The 22,788-nt window shown below is 39.2% G+C and overlaps 1 protein-coding gene and 1 long non-coding RNA gene across 4 annotated transcripts; one reads left to right on the top strand and one right to left on the bottom strand.

The window, feature by feature from the left end:
- The first annotated feature begins 68 nt into the window (after window positions 1–68).
- On the top strand, window positions 69–18,572 carry LOC110049071 (cysteine-rich protein 2-binding protein-like). 3 transcript variants are annotated; one of them, XM_089287492.1, is made up of 18 exons: window positions 69–131; window positions 793–866; window positions 1,262–1,305; window positions 3,697–3,811; window positions 4,282–4,410; window positions 7,321–7,475; window positions 8,707–8,846; window positions 10,137–10,230; window positions 11,159–11,248; window positions 11,972–12,134; window positions 12,665–12,785; window positions 13,300–13,410; window positions 14,117–14,176; window positions 14,860–14,925; window positions 15,226–15,428; window positions 16,118–16,236; window positions 16,514–16,562; window positions 17,210–18,572. In XM_089287492.1, the coding sequence occupies exons 1-18, from the start codon at window positions 120–122 to the stop codon at window positions 17,514–17,516; spliced, it is 2,052 nt and encodes a 683-aa protein (XP_089143618.1). In that variant the 5' UTR covers window positions 69–119; the 3' UTR covers window positions 17,517–18,572. The 3 variants fall into 3 exon arrangements, with proteins under 3 accessions (XP_089143618.1, XP_089143619.1, XP_089143620.1); XM_089287493.1 differs by having other exon boundaries at window positions 4,327–4,410; XM_089287494.1 differs by having other exon boundaries at window positions 106–295.
- A 1,970-nt stretch (window positions 18,573–20,542) lies between these two features.
- LOC149113829 (uncharacterized) lies at window positions 20,543–20,845 on the bottom strand. The gene is made up of 2 exons (XR_016206571.1): window positions 20,765–20,845; window positions 20,543–20,576 (listed from the first exon to the last, which is right to left on the bottom strand). It is a non-coding gene; the product is annotated as an uncharacterized LOC149113829 (long non-coding RNA).
- Between the last annotated feature and the right edge of the window lie 1,943 nt (window positions 20,846–22,788).

The following is a 22,788-nucleotide window of genomic DNA, read 5'->3' on the forward strand; positions in this document are numbered from 1 at the left end:
CCGATATGTGACCGAAATAAGAGATCGTTTCATTGGTCGTTTGAGAAACGGGTTCACTTCTAACCAATCAAAACTGTTGTATTATTGAGGTGGCAGCTTCAGTTTGAAAGGTTGTCAACATGAGCGAGGAGGTAGGTGTTTTATACCGTTCTTGCATTGTGACCTTTTGGACATTTGAATTCTTCGGAATATACTCTAACTGACACTCGTATTGCTTTCGTAATAATTGCGAGTAGTGTTTGGTCAAATTTGAAGAATTGCAGCCTTTTTTTTTCACTGCTAAGAGAGATGAAAAGTAAGCTTACTTTCAATCCGCATTGTGTAAACTTTAATCAACTTATATTATAATAATGCTCATAAACCTTGTGGGTTTTTAATGATTTGCCTTACATCCTATTATTCCTTTACTACCTCTGAAGATTTACTTGTAGGCCAGATAAAAACTGTATCCCCTTTTTACATTCTCATCACATGCACGTACTTGACATTACATGTAAGCTTACATACGGTACTGGGCGGAGGAGAGGGTGCGGGCTGTAAATGGCACAGGGGCTTTGTTTCCGTGTTTCAATGTTGTTCATCAATAAAATATTGTACTTGGAAAAATTGACCAGGGGAATCCCTACCAGGTGACAGCCGGAGACTGTAGCACTTTGCAATGTTACTTAAAGACACTAATTAGTTAAATGTATTATTTTATAATGAAAAGCAACATTTGAGAAACTCTCAAAAATCTGACAGAAAGACTTTGGATGGTACTGGGATTTTAAATTATTAAACTTTTGATAAAAGGTTATAGATCCTGGAATTGAAACAGAATTTGAAGTTTCAGAAGAGATATGCTACTGCAATGGACCAAAGGACAGGTTGATAACTAATAATTTATTAATCATTTATGATTAATAAACACCTAATTATGTACACTGAATTTTATGATTATTATAGTTAATTAAAAGATTTTCTATTGGTAAATTATAAATCAAATTTTTAATTTCAAGATTAATTATTATTAGTTGATATTTACATTTTAAAACTACCTTTGATTATGCTGATAGTGATTTCGATTAATTCCATCTACATGTTGTTGTAATTTCCAAATTTTAAGATGCATGACAATAATACATGGTGCAGTGTTTTTATAAATATACAGTATCTGGAAAAAAAAAAAAATAGAATCAAAATCATACTGGTTTCAGTTAATTTTATATATATAATCTGATTAACTATAGATTCAGCGTTTCTCTTTTTATGCCATTCGCAGTAATATGCTACACTGTGTTCTATGCCGGAGGATGTTTCATTTGGGTAAGAAGCTAATTATTTTTCCATTTAATTTTTGTACTTGGCACACACGCCTCTCATTGTTCATGTGCACGAAACTTTAAAAGTCTAGCCTGCGAACAGGCTCCCAGTGAGTATATATTGTATATATTTGTAGTTGTTATCTTTTCCATTTTTTATCCATCGAAGGCTGTAGTCTGGCAGCCGAAAGCTCGAAAGTTTTAACTTTATATAGCCAGTGAACGTTTTTTTATAAATTTTTAATAGGCTCCCAGTGAGCCCGAATGAAGTGAGGGAGCCTGTAGACATTCTATTGATGCCACCGTTCTGTGATACCAGCTCCTGGTATCATGATATGATTGACTAAATCACTGATTGTTGACATCTTCAGGGCTGTCATTAAGGGCCGTAACCCGTAACACCTGTTACGGCTGAGTTCACTTGATGTTACGGGTGAAGATGTCGATTGATGGTACGAACATGCTACACTTACCTAATTTATTTTTAAACATTTACCTATTGAAATAAACATAACTGTTTCTTGGTGTCTTGCCTCCTTGGTTCTCCTATTTATATTTTACTCTGGAGATGAACTTTCAGTTTGCTCTATCGCCGTGAATTACATGGAGATGCCATTTTAAGCAGCAGAACTTATTATGCAATGTGTTGCTCCTACCTTTAAAGAAATTCCACCAACCGATGTAGAGTATTGTCCAGGCTGATCGATCGTGTTTGGTCCCGCGCGTGTGTAGAGAAAGTTATGTTTTAATATGAATAAGAGAAAAGAACCCACATCAACAGCCTGGGATCGACAGATTTTTTTCAAAATCCCAATGGACCGATGGAAATGAGGAAGCTCACAAAACAGCCGGTCGAGGCGGTCGACAAATACCAGCGATCACAGCTTCAAGTACTGCAAGTACTTCAGCTGCACGTGGGCAGCCTGTAGAACCGAGTATTATGCTACAAAGAGTGGAAGAAAAATTTCCCGAGTCTAGAAATGGTAAAGCATTTCATTCTTATTACCACTGTAACGGACAGAGATGTTCAATGTCTGACCCAGCTTATTTGAGCTCCTCTAATGGTAAGATAGCTCGGTAAGGTAGAGATGTTATTATAATTTTTATTTCCGGTTTCACTCCCATTTTATTCATTTGACCATAATAACGAATTATTATAACTGTTAGCAAACATCAAACCACATTGCTGACTATGGACTGTCCTTTATCATTTTTTTTAAACAAGCAACACTCAAGTCTGTTGGAGATATTTTATAACTTTATTCATTTGATCTCTGTAAATTAAGGTGCATGAATTTGAAATTATGCACTGTGAAAAACAAACAGTACTAAAATAAGGACCACTTGTATAGGTTGGTGCAACAAAGATGTTATTTCACTATTTGCTGATGATGTACTATAACATATCACTCTGTTTTATCAGCATTTTTGATTAGGAAAATTGCCATTTTCATGCCTTAGAAAGCAGGAAAATGCATTTCCAGGGGTTTCATGTTCAAAAAATTTCTGGGGGGCATGCTTCCAGACCCCCTAGATGCTCAGGCCCTTTCGGGCCTTCAGAACGTGTGGCTGTTGGCCACGTATTTTACTGCTATGGGTGATAACTTACATGCAACGGCTGCTTCAAAACTTAATGACAGCCCTGATCTTTGAGACAAATATTTGACAGGTCTCTGTAAAATGCAGTTGATCACCATACACGACTCCTTCAGTTTGTGGCAATTGTGCATTTGCTGTTCTCTTATAATTTTGGTCTCTCGATCTTTTGTTATTTCACTAGCGATTCTGAAGGGTACTTTATGCTCTGTTTTGAGGAGGAATTTTAAGTAGAAGCCGTTTGGCTGTGCTATAGCAAATTTTTTTAGAGGTCAAAGGCATGGCTTCCGGACTTTCTGCTGTTATTTGCATGTGGCTTCGCTGAGTTTGACACCTCTATCATGTGCTTATAATTTCTTTAGGCTCAGTTCAGTATTGCAAAATATGTTTTAAGCTCTCTAAGTATTGGTTCTGGAGGGACAAAGTTTGAAATATTCTGTGAACATGCTTACTTGCACTCTATTTTATGACACTGGGCCCGGCTGTTTGATTAGGTCAGTTAGAACTGTTTACAAGTACAGAAAATGTAGCTTCTTGACAGGTCTGCTTACTTCATTGACTGATTTGTTACAGGCTAATCACCAAGGGCAGATAGGCACATCAAAAACAAAGTCCACAGGCTCCCCTGTACCGCCCCGATCACTTCGCTCATTCTTCTATTTCGCGTTTGCTGAATCTTTTTTTTTTGTCTTCTCCGGGAGCCTGTTCGCAGGCTATCAAACTCATGTCATTAGTGTGGGGTCAATAGGTTCAAGTTGATTAGAATTTACTCATGATTTTTTTTCCCTTTATTCTTCAGATTGTCTGAAGAATGGTAGGCCTAGCACTCTTGTGGGTGATATTTTCTTTGATCTAACATGTGCAGCTTGTTCTTCTGATGGTTTAGAGTCTTGCACCAGACAAGCCTTGAGCTGGTAAGCTACCTGTACATGTACATAACATGTGCAAAATTAATTAATAAAAGAGTTAGTGGGCTGCTGCAATACTCCTGTTAAAGGTAAAGTCTGCATATGAACCAAGTGCCCCTTCAGGCTGGTGCTTCTCTATGTTTTCCGTAACATGAAGCGACTACATGTAGGGGTATTTCTACTCCCCCCTGGTTAGGATGCTAGGCCATCCCAGTGTTACCCCCCTGCATTAAATTCACCAGTACCCATTTATATGCCTGGGTGGAGAGGGGCACCGTGAGAACACAACGCAATGTCCGCAGCCATGCCAGGGCTCGAACCTGGACCTCTTGATCTGGAGCACACTAACCATGAAGCCACTGCACAATACTTCTGTGCACTGTAGGTGTTAATAATTATTAAGTACGATTATTTGTTTTTGGAATACATTATTTTCAATTGATGTTTCTATCTGATTATTATTTTTTCCTCAAAAGGCTACAAGCTGTTTACTTGTCTTTGTACAATTTATATACCACCAGCAGAGGTCGAAAGGGTTACTTTAGATGGAGGGAAGACATTTGCCACTTCATTGACAGAAACTGGCTAGCTTTATTTCCCAAAAGGCAAGTTGGATACTTACTGTTATATAATTAATAAGTTGTGATGGACATAATCAGCAGACATTTATGAAATTAATACATTTATTAAGTAAGAAAATTTAATAAAATTCTCCTCTTTGCCAGTATGGTGTACACAGACAGGCAGATGTTATTATCGTATATATTATAGGATGTGCAATTTTTACACGCAGATATAGTACATACATGGTGTTCATTAAAAAAATAGAGAGTAGAGGGCTACAGTAGTTTCACAAAGAACATGTAGATGGCTGATACTGATTGAAGTACTGAAGGGACAAGCCTTTACATTTAGCTAGGGAGCATGCTTCCCCAGAAAATGTTGAAATTGGGAGACTCTAAAATGCTACATGTATTTTACGTGTTCTCTTGTAGATATTTCCAAAAAAAAAGTTGAAAAAGGTCAAAATGCCAAGAATTTTAAGGGGTTAACGCTCTTTCAATTTTTACCCTGCAGTGTAAAATTTGAAAGCATGCACCACACTTAGACCCTATGTTCACTCTCTAGCTACAGCCTTGACTGTCCTGAGACAAGGACACCCAAGGTTTTACTATCAGTTACATTCTAAAAAGCCTGTGTTTTCCCCCAAAATTTATACTCTTTACAGCTTATACACATAAAAAGTAAAGTCATAAAAAGTAGGCAGCTCACAAATGATAACCTAATCATAACCATGGAGATACAGTACCTATTGAATAATTATCTAGCAGCTCGGGTCTATAAATATGTACTGAGTGAAAGACATTTAGCTGGGATTATAGGTGTGTAATACATGCAAAGATATATTGCTAGCCAATGATGTTTTTCATTGTAGGCATATAATGCATGCAAGATATGTACATGTTTAATATTGATTATCATAGCTACATTCCCAACCAAAAGTAGTTGGGACACTTGAGCTGTATCACATATTCCCCTTCCCCCCCTAATCAATGTTGTAAAATATCGCGTTTTTCCAACAAAAAGGGAAAAACATCACCTGATTATCAACATTGAAAGTGGGGAGAGGAGAGAACTTGCCTCGTGTCCCAACTCTTTTGTTCGGGATTGTAGGGTTCTGGACAATGTGTCCAGAGTTATGCTCAGTTATCGACAGTTATGTGGCTTCAAAGTTCTGCAGTGCATTTAGAGAGATACTATTAACATCAAGCATATATGGGTACATGCAGTGTATGCAGGGAACGTGTCAAATATTAACCTCGCAATGCATGCAGAGTGAACTGCAGCACTGCAGATCTGTGATGTGTAACTGTAAGGTAATATGATACATGCAGGGACAGAGAAAATGTCTGTCACTATAGGCTGGTATGAAATGCACAGAGAGAGAGAGGGTGAGAGAGAACTGGCATTATAGGTCTGCAATATGTGCAGAGAGACAGTCAATTATCTAGTATCAAAGGCCCAAACTGCATGCAGAATGATACCTTTTAAATTATCTGGGATCCTAACTCTGCAAATGTGTACAGAGGGAAAGATTAGATAACATGATGTGACTTAATTGAGGGTCCACAATAGGGTTCTCAGATCCCGCTTTCCCGCCCATTTTTTCCTGTTAATCCCACCATCCCGCCTTTTTTGCCTGGAAATCCCCCTCCCGCCTACTTTTCCAGGACATTTCTGGGTTAATTATTAATTTTTAAAATTAATAATTAATTTAATTATTGACACAAACTTTTTAAAACAAGATATTGCATACAAGATCACAAAAGAATTCAATGGGTAGCAGATACGTAAGCACAAGTGATTATAACGTTTCTTTCTGTAAACGGTTTACTGTTTTGTTTCCTTTTTCCACGTATCAGTGAAAGAAAAAGATTGTTCATTTCCATATTCAAGAGATGGGCCGTAAACACACTTGACAATTTCTTTCAAAGCTTTCAGCGTCTTCACTTTACTTGAAATCTGGGCTCAGAACTTTTCTTTCCGAATGAAGGCATTCCTGCTCGCATTCCTGGTCTAATATATGGTGACGCAATTTGTAATGTCACAGACTTTGTTCGGTAAATCACTATCATCGCCATCCGGTGTGTCCATCCTGGCCAAAACAAGCCAAGCGCTTTGGAAAAGGTCGAAAGACTAGAAAAACTAGAAAGGATTGGGAGGTCAAGGTTACAGACACAAGCATCAAAAATGTCGGAAATGGACGACACGTTTGAAAGAACCTGACAGGGTACAGAGCGGTTGCTATTCATTACTTGAAACCTGACACAGCTATACGGTTCGTTTCTGCCAGCTTGTGGTTTTTGCCCTGGTCAATAACAATTTATAAGGTCACGTAAGAATTGAAATCCCGTATCCTGCTCTGTTCCCCTTGCAAATCCCGCATCCCAACCCCATAAAAACACGAAATCCTGCTCCCGCTCGTAATTGTAATTCCTGCTTCCTGCCCCTGTTTTCAGCTTAAATCCCAAATATCACGGCGAAAAAAAGCAAATCTCACATCCCGCCAAACCTATTGGGAACCCTCTTAATTCTTTCTCTTTTCTGGGAGAACAGGGCCATCAACTTGTGTGTTCTACGCTGCTCTCACAGCTGTGGTAGCCTCTGTCCAGTTAGCAAAACTCATCTTCTGTCTTTCTGTCTCCATTTTTCCTCCACATCCCCTTTAGCCAACCTCTGCTCCTCTCTCCGTCTGTTGCCCAATGCATTGATATTGTGGTGCCTGCACAGTAGTCTTGCCTCATCTCCCTGTAGTGCCACCTCTGTCTCCTACATGTAATCTGCTCATTGATGGTTTACAGTACCTAAGATATGAAGGATAGAAATTAATTATCTAAGGGTTTTGAACACTAGTCATAAGGAATGCAACTGAATGCACTACTTAAGCAGTAACTGACTGAACTATAAAATTAATATAATTTTGTTTGGAATTTGTATTCAAACTTGTCTTTTAGGAGGAAGACAGCAACTTGGTGTAGTACGGTTGCTGGTATTTTGTCGTCAGGATGTCCTCAGTTTTTCAAGTCTGGAACAAAGGAATTTAATAAGGAAACCGGATGGTGGGGATTACAGCAGAACATTGCACCGGCCATAAAATTTAGTGAAGCAGGTTTGGAATATTTGATGCAAAATTCTTCTCAACAATTGTTTTTCAAGAGCTAGATAATTAGCTAATTTTTACCATTTTTACTTGTTGCAAAGACATGATGTGGCCTCAGATTTGAAAGACGGATTGGTAGTCATGCATACCAAACATATTGGATAAAATTTAGTTAATTTTTTACCCTGGTGAAAGGGAAAACAGTTGTGCTGCACATTTAAGCCTGAATGTACACTGTAGTTGTGAAATGTACAGTGAAACTGTACCTTAAAGTGCCACTATGATCAAATTCTCCATACCCATTTTTTAAAATTTTCGCACACAATAGGTCTTTCCTAGATTTTTTGCCAAATTTCAATCTATTACAAACATTAGAACTCATGTCGTTTGGACCTTTATTTCCGAGAATTTATGGCTGCCATTAATTTTCCTTGTTCCAAGTCATGGTTGAGAATTTGAGAAAATGACGTCATTTTCTCAAAAATACCACACGGGTTGAAATTATAATAACAATTAGCAGAGCAATTCACATAAAGAATAACAAAAACTTTGGCTCATACATTCGTGCAATTTTTTTCATTAATTGTTATCATAATTTCAACCCGTGCGGCATTTTTGAGAAAATGACGTCATTTTCTCAAATTTTCAACCAAGACTTGGAACAAGGAAAATTAATGGCGGCCGTAAATTCTCGGAAATTAAGGTCCAAAAACCACGAGTTTTAATGTTCGTAGAAAATTGAAATTTGGCAAGATACCTAGGAAAGACCTAATGTGTATGAAAATGTGAAGAAATGGATATCGAGAATTTCATCATAGTGGCACTTTAAGATTTAACTAGGGCTAGTCATTAAGTTTTGAGTTGCCTGTACCCTTGTTCTCCACACCCATAGCAAACTTGTTACTTTGTGGGTGAATTCTTTCAACAACAGGCAATTTCACCTGTAGCATCAAGAGAAAATCAAGGATGGTCAGCCGTAACAGGTGTTACAGGTTACTGCCCTTAATGAGAGTCCTGTTGACTACTGTTAGTATTTACAATCATTATCTAATGACAATCCTGTTTTCTAAGCAGATGGCTAACATACTCAGTGTACAGACTTAATGCAACCACAATTGTACAAAACTTTTTTTACATTGTAGGAGCTAACCAATAAGTAACTACAGGGTGTGTTGCAAACTATTCTTGGGAGTGCAACTTGTTTTTTATATTAATTATGATTGTTAATTATGTACAACAGGAAGTGGGAGTACACGAAAAAGGAAAGGAGGACCTATTGTTGTAGGATCCAGTTCAAAGACCAGCAGCAATAACTCAAACGAGGAGCAGCCAACAAGTATTGGAGTGCAGTCATCATACGAGGATGAACATGGTACTAAGGTATTGTTGACAACATTGACTTCAAAAAGTTTAAAACACCAAAAGACTGTTTTATTAGTTTCCTTCGGTTATTCTGTTTGTAAACATGTATAATGAGAATGCACAAATACACTGGGCAATGTACATGTAAATGTGCATGTAACTTAATGACAATGATTTTTCATAGGCTTAAATGCACGCAGATGGCTATAATGAACTACATATAATAACAAATATATACCCTTGGCATACATAACATGTCTACTATAATTATTACAAAAATAATTATTAAAGTGATGCTGACAATTAAGCCAAATGAATTTTACCAAATACGGTAACATATAAACTCACTTTTTACAATCTGTGGTACAAAATTATTAATAAAAAACATTTTAGTGATAATTATCAAGTCAAGCAATGAGAGATAGCGTACAGCTTTGAAATCTGTATGTCCAATATTTGAAAAGATGGTAACTTGCTTAGAGATCACTGACAACCTGTTAATTGAATCAGTGGCAATTATCGACCTCTGATTAGTGTCCCTCTCATATCATGAGATCCATATGAAATAAAAACCAGCCCCTGCTTTAACAAATTCTGCTAGCTAGCATGAGTCTACTTGTATGAAGTACTTGTTTGTGGAGCACAGCATGAAATAAAACTCATTAAAGTAACAACTCAGACAGCTGCAAAAGTCTACAAAAAAATTATAAGAAATTTGAAGTAAACTTCTGTTGTGCTTACTCAAGGAAGTACAATGTATGGTATGTAGATTGAAGAGTTGTAGTCTAGTTAGTTTTGTAAGACTTTAGTTTTTGAGATAAATAATGTGTAGTCTCCTTATTTAGTGGACACTTATGTTAGAATTAATTACAGATTAACGCACTCAGCGAGTGAATTATTGGGACTTACCTGAGTTCACTAACAAAGAATGAGAAATTTCAACACGGTATTGAAAATTTCGAGTTCATTGTTAGTGAACAAGTACAGGTAAATCCCGATAATTCATGAGCAATGAGTGCGTTAACATTTATTCAAATTGAATACATTGCGCAAAGAAACACTGCATTGAAACCACTATATTTGAGTCAGCCGAAGCCATGGTGTAATGACAGTGGTGTGTTGAATTTACACCATGGCTATTACACCAGGATAATGACGTCAAGGGGGTTGTCTCGTCGCAACCCAGTATCACGTGGTACAAATCAGCCAATCAGAAAATCGCAATTCGTACAGTGTATGAAAGTTAAATCATAATAATTATTAACCAACTCCGTCACGATTGTATTATTTTGTGACCAATTCTTGCAGTCGTCTTCTCCTGAAGATAAAAGTCAATGTGATGACCTCATGTCTCAGTTGTTGTCTGAGGACGATATACGCGAACTTGCTGAATCTCATTCAGGTTTGTGCAGACAGTTCAATTTGATGTTCATCTAATTCACATGCAAGTAGAAGTTGTGGTGGTCTAATAATTGGTGCATTGGACTCCAGATTGAGCAATCTCAACCTCGTAACCAGGGTTCTCTCTCTTCCTTGAGAAAGTACCCTTGTTGTAAAAGGCTTCATAGACGAAGAACTGTTCAGGCTGAATCTCAGACAAATAACTTGTTTCACTTTTAAAATAATGTCTGTACAGCAAGCGGAAAGCAGCACGACTTGAAGTCTGTACAGTTTCCCCTCCCTAGACAAAACTGAATTGTAATGTTGAAAAATACAGTTGAAGACCCACCTACTGTGCAGCTTTAGTTGGCATGCGTAGACACGTGACCAGCCGCAACCAGAACACTTTCGCAAGGAAGACGGTGGACCCTGGGTACGAGGCTGGAGGGATCTGGGTTCTAGCCTGTCTGAGGTCATTGAGTTGTGTTCTTGGTCAAGACACTTACTGTACAAAGCCTCTTTCCTCTCAGGAATATGAATATGTACCGTTGAATTGTTTGGGCAACCTGACTTGATTCTTGGGTAAAACGTTGAACTAGCGTCCAGTTCAAGGGGGATACTGGACAATACTCGTGGCCACTTCATGCTACGAGAAACGGAGTTAAACAATCAGATTTATGGGTCAGTTGGGTTAAGGACTTCACGTTCAACATGTACTTACTAAACACATGGAAAGCTTGTATTTAAACTACCAATTTCCTAGCCCGTGAATGCAGTTGTCTGTCATTCCTCAGTTCTAGTCGCTTTGACATGCACCAATACCTAAAGTGACCCAGAGTAATGAGAAACGGTTCTATTTGCAGTTCACAGCTATCCATGTTTGACGTGCTGAAAATGTTTTTTGGACAATTATTGATCTCCATATTTTTATTGCTTCTTTTGCCTTTCAGATATGGCCACTTTCTCTAGTTTGTTCTCGACAAGTTATGATGACATGGACGAAACCTCTTCACTTTTTGCTGCTGAGGACGAAAAATCAGGTTTGAGTTCTTTTACATTTAGTAAACTAGTGTATTAATTCATAAAAATAACCTTCGTTGCAAGAGTCTTTCCTAAAATATATTGACAGGGATTCACACAATTAATTAACTGATGCGTAATTCACTTGTCGTTGGCAAGCGTGCGACTGGCCTCGAAGTAAACATCCCAGTAATGTGCTGTTTCACTTGTTGTCCAGTTGTTCAAATTTATCCACATCGGAAACAACGAGTGATGTGCAACCCGCGTGAGGTTTATACAGTAAAACTTATAAACAAATCAAAATTACTAGGGACCTAAAGCAAACCAGGATGGCAACGGCAACGAGAACGTCACCATATGTACAAAAGGTTAAATGAGTAGAACAATGGCTGTGCACGTGCGTTGTAAATCTTTGTAAAATCTTTATTATTATTATTTATTATAATTATTATATTTCTAAGTCGTGGGTATTTTGCAGAACGTGAGCCACAACGGCTATTTTTTCGTATTTTCTTTTGGAAATGATCGCTGGCGTTACACAGTTAGTGAGCAGGGTTTAGACCAATCGACGGACTGAACAGAAGTAGGCAATTGTGAAATTTAAAAGTAAAATATATATAAAGCCCTTTTCTACTAAGCGTCGTCCTTAGCGTTGCCGTCGTCATTGCTCGAGGTCCGTACAAGCTATCAGATAACTGCAGAAAGCCTTTCAAAACACCTTTTCTTTCCTTCTCCTCCCTCAGAATCAGAAATGCGCACCGAGAGTGAAGCAAGACCAGAAGATACCGAATCTCTATCCTCAACCGCTGCATCTGATACGTCAAGTAAGAACCCGCGATCTGACACGTTTCCGAGCAAGGCTAAAAGCAAAGCTGTAAAGAACCCTGCAAGTCTTGATCAAACAAGGTCAGTTTGACAGATGACTGACATCATAGTTAAGGTAGTAAAGCTGCACTGTTCTCGGCAATGTTATAATTAAAACAATTGAATCATGCTTTTAGCTGTACATCATCGAGTTATGAAGCACTTGGAAAGTTTGGAGAATACTCAAGAAGGTAGAGTTGATCTCGGCCGCGCCTCGAGCAACTCTTTCGCTTCTTTCGTGTTCTCCAAACTTCCCAAGTGTGTCATGCCTTTAATTACTGTACGCTACAACATGAAGCAGTTTTTAAGTGAATTATAGGTAAGGAAGCTGTCAGGTTAAGATGTTTTATTCGAAAAATTTATGTGCTTATCCAAAAGTCCCTATTACTCAAGGCCTTAAGTGAGTATAGGTAGACTTTAAAGACCTGACATTTTTTTGAAATAGCTGATAACTGATATGTGATGTGGCGCTATGCTCAGATCTAGAATGGGAGAGGCACGCGCAGTCATTTACAGCACTTTTCGAGTTAACTAGTAGCTCTCAGATCACATTGTTTCTTTTTTGTCTTCAGCTTGTTTCCCGTGTCCGAAGACAAAGAAAAGGACATTTTGCTCAGGATCAATTCTTGTCCCAAAGCAGTGTGTCACGATCCAGTGGCGAGGAGATTCAGGAGAAAGCTGATATTAAGACAGGTACACACATGTTGTTGTCCAATCCGCAGGAAGAAGGAGTCTCTATTTCGCTTAGTTCTTCGTGGCGCGAAAAATAAGGACGAGAGAAGAATGGCCGCGACGAAATCTGGGGGTGAGTAGCGCGCCCTCCTTTCGCGCGCTTTTCGCTCCCAGATTTCATCGCGGCAATTTTTCTTTTGTTCTTTTGTCCATGTTTGTTGTCCAGTTCATTGAAAGAATGGAGGAGCAGAGTAGGAGCAGTTCGTCGTGATGCGAAAAAAGGACGAGAGTAAAATGGCTGCGCGAAATCTTGGCCAGAGAAGCGCGCAAAAGGAGGGTCTTCCTGGGTTCTTCCTTTTGCGCGCTTCTCGTCCCGAGATTTTGCCAGGCCATTTTTCTCCCATTTTCCACCTGTCCTGACCATTCGATGGTCATGTACCCATGGATATCACTATAATTGCTTTGAACAACCACTTCAAATACTACGGCATTTGTAAAAAGAGCTCACAACTCAATTTTACTTAATATTTGTTAGGTTAAACGATCCAAGGGTTTGAAATTATTCGACCTAGACAAGACCGTCTCCGAGGCCGTGAGCGCAACGTTGAGATATCAGCTGACTTGTGATGGTGCTGTTCGTATTGAGGTAAGAATGTTCAGCATTTTAAGCAGTGTAAACAGTTTTTAAACGGTTCCCAATTGTCTTGATCTGTCTGTCATGGTGTATCTTAATCCACCATCTTGTTAGATGGACATGTCTCGTCAATTGAAATTTCCATCCAACATTTTGCGCGACGCACAATGTGTTGGATAAAAATAAATTGATCATTTAGTCGTGACTGTAGTGCATCTGTGTACTACATGTACAGGCAGTCAGGCTCTCGTACATGTATTTAAATTTTTCTTTGGGAGCTACTAGGCTTTGCTAGCTAAACTGACCTTGTTTGATCAAGACTTGCAGGGTTCTTTACCACTCTGCTTTTAGCCTTGGTCTGAAACATTAATCAAATTATTTTGTAGAGGCAGAGAAGATTCCTTTCAAATCGAACTACACCTCAAGCGAGTAGTTTATGAAAGTGACAGAATGGCTAAAGGGTGTTGATAAACCGAATGGGAATAAGGATGGATTAAATTAAGTTACTGAGTAGCCTGAGTCAGATTACAGAAGACGAATCTGACAAATTTAGGCAAGTATCTTATACCATCTATATCATCTCTTGTTTATATGTACGTAGATCAGGGATTAAAAGAGCTCAGCTTTTTTTAGCTGGTGTTATGTGTGTGATGCACTTTACTGTTTATGAAGAACATGGTGTTGTGTTTAATTTTTGCTCTTTGTACGATTCATGTAGGATAACAACAGACCGCCATCAGCTACTGAAGAGGTCTCTCAAGGAATGCTCCAGAAACAGGTTGCTATAACAACGATAACGTTTTGTTATGTTCAAGAAGTATAAAACATTTTTCATGTTTCTTTAGAGTTATAGCTACACGAGGTAAAGTCTTGGAGAACGAGAAATACGTCGCAAACCCGAGCCGAAGGCGAGTGTTTCCAAGTTCTCCCGAACTTTCTTTGTTACGTTGCGGCCTTTTATGTGGACTCACACGACGAGCATTTAAGTTGTATGGAAATTTTACAGACGAGTATTGTCTCCGAGGACGCAGTGGATTCACACACGTAGGAATTCTACCGCCAAAGCCACTTGTTTTGCCGATAGTTTATTCCTTGTCACCAGAGAAACCAAACCCATTCTCAGTTCTTTTGTGTTTCCTCTTTGTGTGCGTGAGAACGTCTGGGAATTAAAATTACTCGCATTCTGTTGTTCATCGAGCCGAAAGTAAGAGATCTTCTACCTTTTGAGACCAACTGTTAATTGACCTTTTTCATAAATGGTTCCAATTTAAATTTCTTTTGTATGCATTTAAATTAGCCTCATTAAACTCGTTTGGGAGTGAAAATTCTTTCGAATTATCAACTCAAAAACGAGGTTAGTCAGGCTAATTTTAATACTTACAAAAGAATTTATAGTTGGCAGCCATTTGTGAAAAGGGTCTATACATTGATGTTTATCTGTTTGTTTCTTCTTTTTCGCAGAGAATTTCCAGTGATCCTAGTATTGCAGCCCGTGGCACAGCGGACAATGTCCTTGACAGATTTTTGGTGAGAGAGATCTTAGACTTAATTTGTGTAGAAAATGAAAGGCACACCGAGTTAGCTGACTTAATGTAGTTCTCCCAACAATCTCGACTTGGAAATTGGGACTGTTATTTTATTTGTGAAGCAAGGTTTGGAGCTAAACGAGAGGGCCAGAAACAAACTCAATCGAACTTTGTAAACAATAGGATATGAATAGGAAACATTAAGGTGAATTTTAAGTTTGATATGACAACTTTGAATTATCGAGAAATGGTTTACTGTCTTCTTTTCAGCAACAATGAGGTATGTGCCTTTGATTTGCAGGCTTCTCCTCGAATGCTTCCCAGCTCTCGCCCCAGGACCTGCTCGTTCATAACTCGACTAATTGGCGGTGACTCTCAGACACTCTACAGACCCATCACCAGTCCCTACACGTCCCGAATTCTAAAACCTTTCATCAGACGAGATTACGAGAGCAGGCCATTGAAGTTACAACTGTTACAGCAGATTATCGCTCGTGGTCACAGGTGAATCATATTCTTTGCTTGTTTTCCATACGGTTTTGTTTGGTTGGAGAATTCGTAGGGTTTGTGATCAACTGGAACTCAATGTACCCTTTACAGTGCGACCACTCGAACCGGGCCACTTGGAAAAGAATCAACCAATCAGAACGTTACTTGAGAACAAAGGATAGCGATCTTTTTCCGAAATAAACCAATAACATTGTAGAATACGAACAATAGTTCTTAACGAAATTGAAAACCCAGCAAAGTGCGAAGTGTTGTGAACCTCTCAGAAAACTTTGCCATTTGTTGATTGGTTAGTTTCGATCCTAAATTTTGTACGCTTTTCAATGGTTTCGGTTTAGTTGTCGCAAAATTAATTTTGAAGCTAAGTTTTTCGAGCGAGACTTGTAAGTATGATAATTCGCTGATGGTGCTGAATCTCTAAGAGTGTATATCAGGCAGAGGAGTCAATAGTATATATGTTTTCACGTCAAACAGTCCCTTGATACTTGCCGTCACGATAAGCTACCAATCCCATTATTCCCAGTTTACGTTTTGATTGCTTAGTTTTCCTCTAGGTGGCCCGGTTCGGGTAGTCACGCTGCAACAGAGTCTACACTGCTGGAACAGCAGCGAGGCAGTTGATGGTAGCACTTGTTTGAATCTAGATGACATCGGTTGAGATTTCAACTCCGTGTCTTATCGTTTAGGGACGATCCTGAGTGGAAGCCGCCTCCAGTTTCTTCAATTGATTACTGCTATGTTCAGCCTCATCATATTCCATCCGTGAACGCCATGTGTCGGGAATTTTTCTGGCCAGGAATTGACTGTAAGTTCTAAAGAATTTAGAAGCGAGGAATCAGCTGTAATTGTTTTAAATGACTTTTTGTTTTGATTTTGTTAATGCAGTTCTGTGGTAATGGACTTCACTGCAGTTAGCGAATCTCGGAAAACTCTGCTGAAATCTCCAGGTCCCTCATCCATAGTCCTTGTGGTGATCACTGTCGTGTTCCCTTTTTAGTAAAGGATTTTTTGCGTCGGCTAATCAGCCAACTTTCGAAATGTTTGTGCTCTAAAGTTGTAATGTTTCTTTTTTTACTCCCCAGTATCTGAGTGCCTTCAGTATCCAGACTTTAGCTGTGTAGTTCTCTATAAGTAAGTACCTTGTGTCTTTTAACCAGTATATCATTGATCCTTGACTTCCTCAAAAAGCGTGCACGATTTAACATATTCTTCAAAACTTTCTCGTGTTCTGTCTTCCTTTTCGTTTTTCTGCGAGTTCTTCTTTTACTTACCTATATGAGTATCTAAACCGGTAATTTTAAGGCGCTTTCTCTGGCGCTTTCATTTGAATCGTCACGCGGTGTAAGAGAGAAAAAAATTGCATGACGGACCTCAAAGAGGGTTTGCGCAGATCAGTTGTAAGGCATCGGGCTTTCCGTTGCAGAAATGCGCCAAAAGCAGGAAAACATTTAAACAGGCGTGATATTTAACATATGAGAACGATACTTTCATTGCCCTGAATTTTATTTCGATTTTCTTCACCTTGGCCGAATCTTAGCTCGGTCTTGGAGAGATGAATCGCTTTTTTCCTCCAACTTGTTCGGAACTAAGCCTTGAAGTGAATATTGTGAGCGGGTATCGAGTTACGGGTGATCCCGAGTGGGCAAGGCCTCTTAAAGTTACGCAAACCACATGATTGAAGTCAATTCACTGTCGCTTTCTACCTCAAAAATACACTGTTAAACAACGAAGAGAGGTTCTTTTGCTATTGCCTAATCGATACTTCACCTTTCTTTTAGAAAATTTGTCATCGGTTTTGCCTTTATGGTCCCGGATGTTAACTATAACGAGGCTTATATCTCATTCGTGCTAGTCCACCCCGAGTGGCGCCGCGGAGGAATTGGAACCTACATGATTTACCACTTGATTCAAACTTGCATGGGGAAGGACGTAACACTTCATGTATCTGTCACAAATCCAGCCATGCTTATGTATCAGAAGTTTGGATTTAAACCTGAAGAATTCATACTGGACTTTTATAATAGATATCTTCCACAAGATAGTCCCCAGTGCAAGCATGCCTTTTTTCTAAGGTTGAGAAGATAACGCATTATTGAAAAGGCTTGAAGATTTAAAATAATGATAATGTTCAGAGGATGCTGGAATATTTTACCCAAGGTGTACAGCTGGATGCTGGAATATTTTACCCTGGGGTACTGCTGGATGCCGGAATATTTTGACCCAGGGATACTACTGGATGCTGGAATATTTCACCCCAGGGATGCTACTGGATGGTGGAATATTTTACCCCACGGGATAATACTGAATGCTGGAAGATTTCACCCCAGGGGTACTACTGTATGCTGGAATGTTTTACCTCAGGGGTAATACTGAATGCTGGAATATTTCACCCCAGGGTTACTCCTAGATGCTAGAATATTTCACCCTAGGGGTACTACTGGATGGTGGAATATTTTACCCCAGGGGTAATACTGGATGCTGGAATATTTCCCCCCAGGGTTATTCCTGGAATATTTCATCCCAGGGGTACTAATAATCCCCTACATAGACCTTATTCCCAAGATAATCCCTCTCATGCTATCTTTAGATCACTGCCGGTTTTGAAAATCCCACGAGGGTCTAGAAATAGCCAATCCTGTGACGGGGATTTTGGTCACGTGGACACCGTAAAGCGCCTTTACACGCATTTTAATCCTGCACTAAAACATCCACGGACCCCAGTTGACCGTGTCTTAAGAAAAAAAGCAATTTGCTCCAGACGCATGCGCAGATTAGTTAGCGTCAAAAGTCGACTATATGTCAGGTGAAAGATACATTTCATACGGGACTACCCACGAACGTTGAGTTCTTTTCCTTGTGGTAGAACATAACATGTAAGACGCATGTGTTCTAGCATTGCTAGTGTGATAAACTCCGTTCTCGATTTCAGATGCACGCTTCTTTTATTTTTTGTTTACGAGTGATACAACGCTCTCGTTTTGGCCGGGGATAGCAGCTATATTTCAGGTAACGTCAGTTCTCCTTTTTGTTGTTGCAAAGAACGCTACTGTGGCTTCGTATTTTCTGGATTCTTCCATAGCTCGATTCAAGGAATGTCTGTTGTGTGTTTACCAGTGTGTTCAAATAAAGAATGGAAACATATTGCATCTCCTCAGCAGCTTGTTTGTTTCCTCTTCTATGAAGGAGAGCCAAAAGTTCATATTCAGCCGAAACTTTCCCGCGTTAGTTACATGTAAAAGTAGTAAATTTGTGACAAAAGAAACTTCGTTATTATTGCGGCAGACCCTGTGGCACTTAATGAAACCGCCAATTAAGGGTGCATTCCTTTGGGGTGATCCGGATCCGGATCAGTGATCCAAGATCACTCGGATCATGGTGCATCAAACGAACCGACGAATTCACTCTGGTCATGGATTCAGCGTTTCCTTTTATGCACCATGATCCGAGTGATCTTGGGCCACTGATCCTGATCCAGATCATCCTAAAGGAATGCACCCTAATGTTATCAGTGGATGAGGTGACTCGCTCACCTATGTGGGATATAATTTCGGTCGAGTAAAGATCTCTTCCTTCAATACTTCTTGTTGAAACGCTCCTCAGTTGTATTACTCGATAGCATTGTGTATTAGTTTGACGTGGTTTTATTGTTCACACCAAAGCTGGTAACAGAATAAGAACGCACTATTCTGTGACTCGACGTGACTATTTGATAATTACATTAGTTCTTGTTTATCGGTGAAATGAAAATTTGCGTTTTAAATAAAACAAAAGCGTTCCTCTTCGACTTTTCAGCAGATATTTAACTTTTATATTCCATCTATCTCCAGCAGTGAGTAAAAAATTAGACATCTTTCTATATTTTTATGGAAACAAAGGTATCTTGTTGCATACATTGGCGAGGAAAACAAAAGTATCAAATTACAAACGCTGGCGTGAAAAGTAAAATTCTCACATTTGCCACAAAATGAAAGAAACTCAACATGAAATACCATAGGCATACAGGCCGGGGGAGCGGAGGGGGTGCAGCCCCCCCCCCACCCCCCCGGTTACAGAAAGTTTTGAAATTTTTTGAGCATAACGCTGATGATTCGGGCAAAAGTACTTGGGAGAAAGCATTGTAAAAAGTAGTCAAAGCCAGGCTTGTAGGCTACTTTGTCTGACGTTTACCTTGTCAAGACGGAGTTAAGGTCAAATGATCCTGGAAATCTGTTTTGAAAAAGCCATATATCGTTTAAATGTGTATCGTGGAAATCCACGAGATGGATATTACTTCCATCAACAAAGCAATGACAGAATCAAAGCAAACTAAGACCTAGACTTTTGTTTTTGTGGTTGCTCTGAAAAGAGCCATTTTGAATGGCTCCACGAAGAGCCGTTTTAAATTGTCGTCTCGTACGAGGAAGAATTTACTGTTTCTTTTATGCGTTTCTGATTTTACCAGGCTGTCGATCGAGGTCATATAGAGTATGCGAGGTTAATAATTACAGTGGAATCCCGATTTCTCGAACCCTCATTTTTTCGAACCTCCCGATAATTCGAACCAAAAGTCATTTCCCTCTCCTCAGTTGAACACTGTAATTTTACTCCCGATTTCTCGAAATATCCGATTTTTCGAACCAATTTTCGTTTCCCTTGGAGGTTCGAAAAATCCGGTCTCCACCGTAATTTTGGAATGAAAAAATTTTCATTAGACTTGAGAATTGTGAACGTTTTTGTTTTTACTGCGATTTGAGTACATTTGTTCAACACATGCTTTCGGGCACTGTGTAGTGTTTTTCGGGCAATAAGGTCACCGCCCCCGCCCAAGTCCGAAGGAGCCTGTACGCCTAAGTAAAATATCACGATAAATTTAAAACCGTCTTGACAAACGGTAATTGTAAGTTATCTTTGGGCCTTGAAAGAAAACACAAACATGAAACATACACACTGCTAAGATTATGTCTTGTCAAGTTTTTGTCCGCTCGTATTCCGTACATATTAGTTGACTACCAAGGGAGAGAACGGCATGGGTGAGGACCTATGTGACTACTGTATCAGAGCCGTGAATTACACTCTGCACTATCTGAGATTGTCTCACTAGTTTTTTTTTTTTTTTTTTTTTTTTTTTGCCATTAACCGTTCTCAGTTTTGTTTGTTGCCCCTTTCCTTTCTTATTTTCTCGGCCCTTCTACTCTGGCTGCCTTTTACGTTGCATGTTCTTTATGGCTGCCGTGAAAAGTTGGATGTTTGGATGTTTTTGCACCAAAACTTATAACGTTTTTCGATTTGCGACCTCGGAATGTCGTCGATATCTAAACCTGACCATTTTACGGAAAGGCCTAGCCTAGTACTACTATCTGGTTATCAAGATATCTGATGACATTTAAATTGATGATGTCACAAGTGGTACAAAGAGCGCGACCATTAATTACACATTAACAACTTCGGCCGCTTACATAAGTACGCAATAAAGTTGACAACCATTTGGCAGTAAATGGGACTAAGGTTGTTGGGTGCTCCCTGGTAAATCTAAGGGTGGGAGCAACACACCCTGTAAATAGGTACATGATAATAGGGGTGGTAGCAACACACCCCGCAAGTGATGGATGAGCCAACAAGTATGGCGCGTGCCACACCTGGAAATAAGGGATAAGCCAACGAATGTGGCGCATGCCACACCCGGATAGATATAAGCATAGCGTGACTAAAGGAATAATACACATGTGTGATATCCATGCAACGCTTTAAGTTGTTAACTCTATTTTACAAGTAAAATTACCATATATGCGTAATTGGAGCTCAAAGGGTTAACCTCTTCGCTTTCGCGGCCTCGAATAGAGTGACAGGGTGGAACTTTTATACTATCATTTGCATAATCCCCAGGGTATTAATTACTAAGTCAAATGGCCTTCACAGTACACACATTTATGGCTCATTGTGTGAAATTCTATTAACTTTCTTTCGCCTGTGTTGTTCACAGTTAAGAAGTGTGCGATCAGATGATAGAAAAGATACGAGAGTTTTACTCAGTATTGTTGGTTTTCACTCTGATGCCATCAAAAAAAATAATAATCACAACCCTCCGTGTTTCAGTTTTCATTCGCAATCTAAGTCACAGTTTCACAATTTAGGTGTATTTTTGTTTCTTTAACATGCATGATCAATGTATATAGTTAACAAAAAACCTTCCTTTCGTTTGTGTTGACGGCTAAAGAAATTTGCGGTGAGATGCCGATTGAAACGAAGTGAGAATACCACTCGGTATTAAAGGCGTCTTTCGTTCAGGCAAACCGTTCCGGTTAAAGCGGAGCCGCATACCCATATCGGAAAGAAAAGGAAACCCAGGAGTTGGTTTTCTCATGGTTATCATGGCTAGCGGTATTGCTCGAGGGCGCGTACGCAGACGGCGACGACGACGACGGAGTCGCGCAAGATGGCGGCCATACTCCAGCTAAAAGGTTGACAGAAAAATACAGCCTTGAGTTATAGCCTCCTTCTTTGATATTGGACATACATGTTATGGTCAATTGACACCTGTCAAAACAAGATCTTCGCTACAGAAAGGAGACCGAGACAACAATATCAGACGACCTTAAAAAAAAAGTATGAAACTGCTGCTTCAGGGAAGACCCAAGTGTAAGGCATGATTGAACACCTAGAAGAGTATCTCATGGATGTGCACACTACCGTCATGGGAATGATAGTCAAAGCTCAGCAAAGCCTTCGTTGTTGGACGAAATTGCTCTCAAACCTAACCCACTAACGCAGCTGCAGTACCTTGAACTCCTCATTGAACCAGAAAAGAACGAAGCAAACCCGGGATGGCAAAAGCGCGTCCAATATTACGAGGAAGCCAAGCGCCAAGCTGAAATTTTGTCTAAAGTGAAAGATGTCAAGGCAGCTGAGAAAGAGATTAAAGAGAAAGCTCGCAGTGGAGAAAAGTGGTATTCTCGATTCAAATTCTGGTAGGCCTTACAATAATCATCAAACGAATAGACGAGTGACCCTCAGGCTGTTACCACGAACTTGCAATTGCAATTGCTTTCCTAATTGAACTATTAGCATATTTCTAGACTGTAGTCTTTAAATAGTTAAAAAATGAATTATTTACGAAAATTAGGACAATTTTAAATTGCTTTGAACTTTGATATTTAGCCTATGTTTTAGCATCTAGCGTAGCATACCTTTATATACTAGGGATAATGCAAACATTTAATTTCGAGTGCTACTTATAATATAAACCCTTTTTAGTTTTTTGAGTGGCAGCCTCAAACAGAATTTTAAAGGCCTCAATGTGGCACGATTTTGCGCAGGTCATTTTGCATTATTCGAAGTTATCTTCAAATTTAGTTAAAGCTCAAAATAATGGCATAGATGA

The sequence above is a fragment of the Orbicella faveolata genome, unplaced genomic scaffold (assembly GCF_042242905.1).
Source record: "Orbicella faveolata isolate gen_17 unplaced genomic scaffold, um_ofav_v1 contig_14, whole genome shotgun sequence".
Classification (NCBI taxonomy): Eukaryota; Metazoa; Cnidaria; class Anthozoa; order Scleractinia; family Merulinidae; genus Orbicella; species Orbicella faveolata.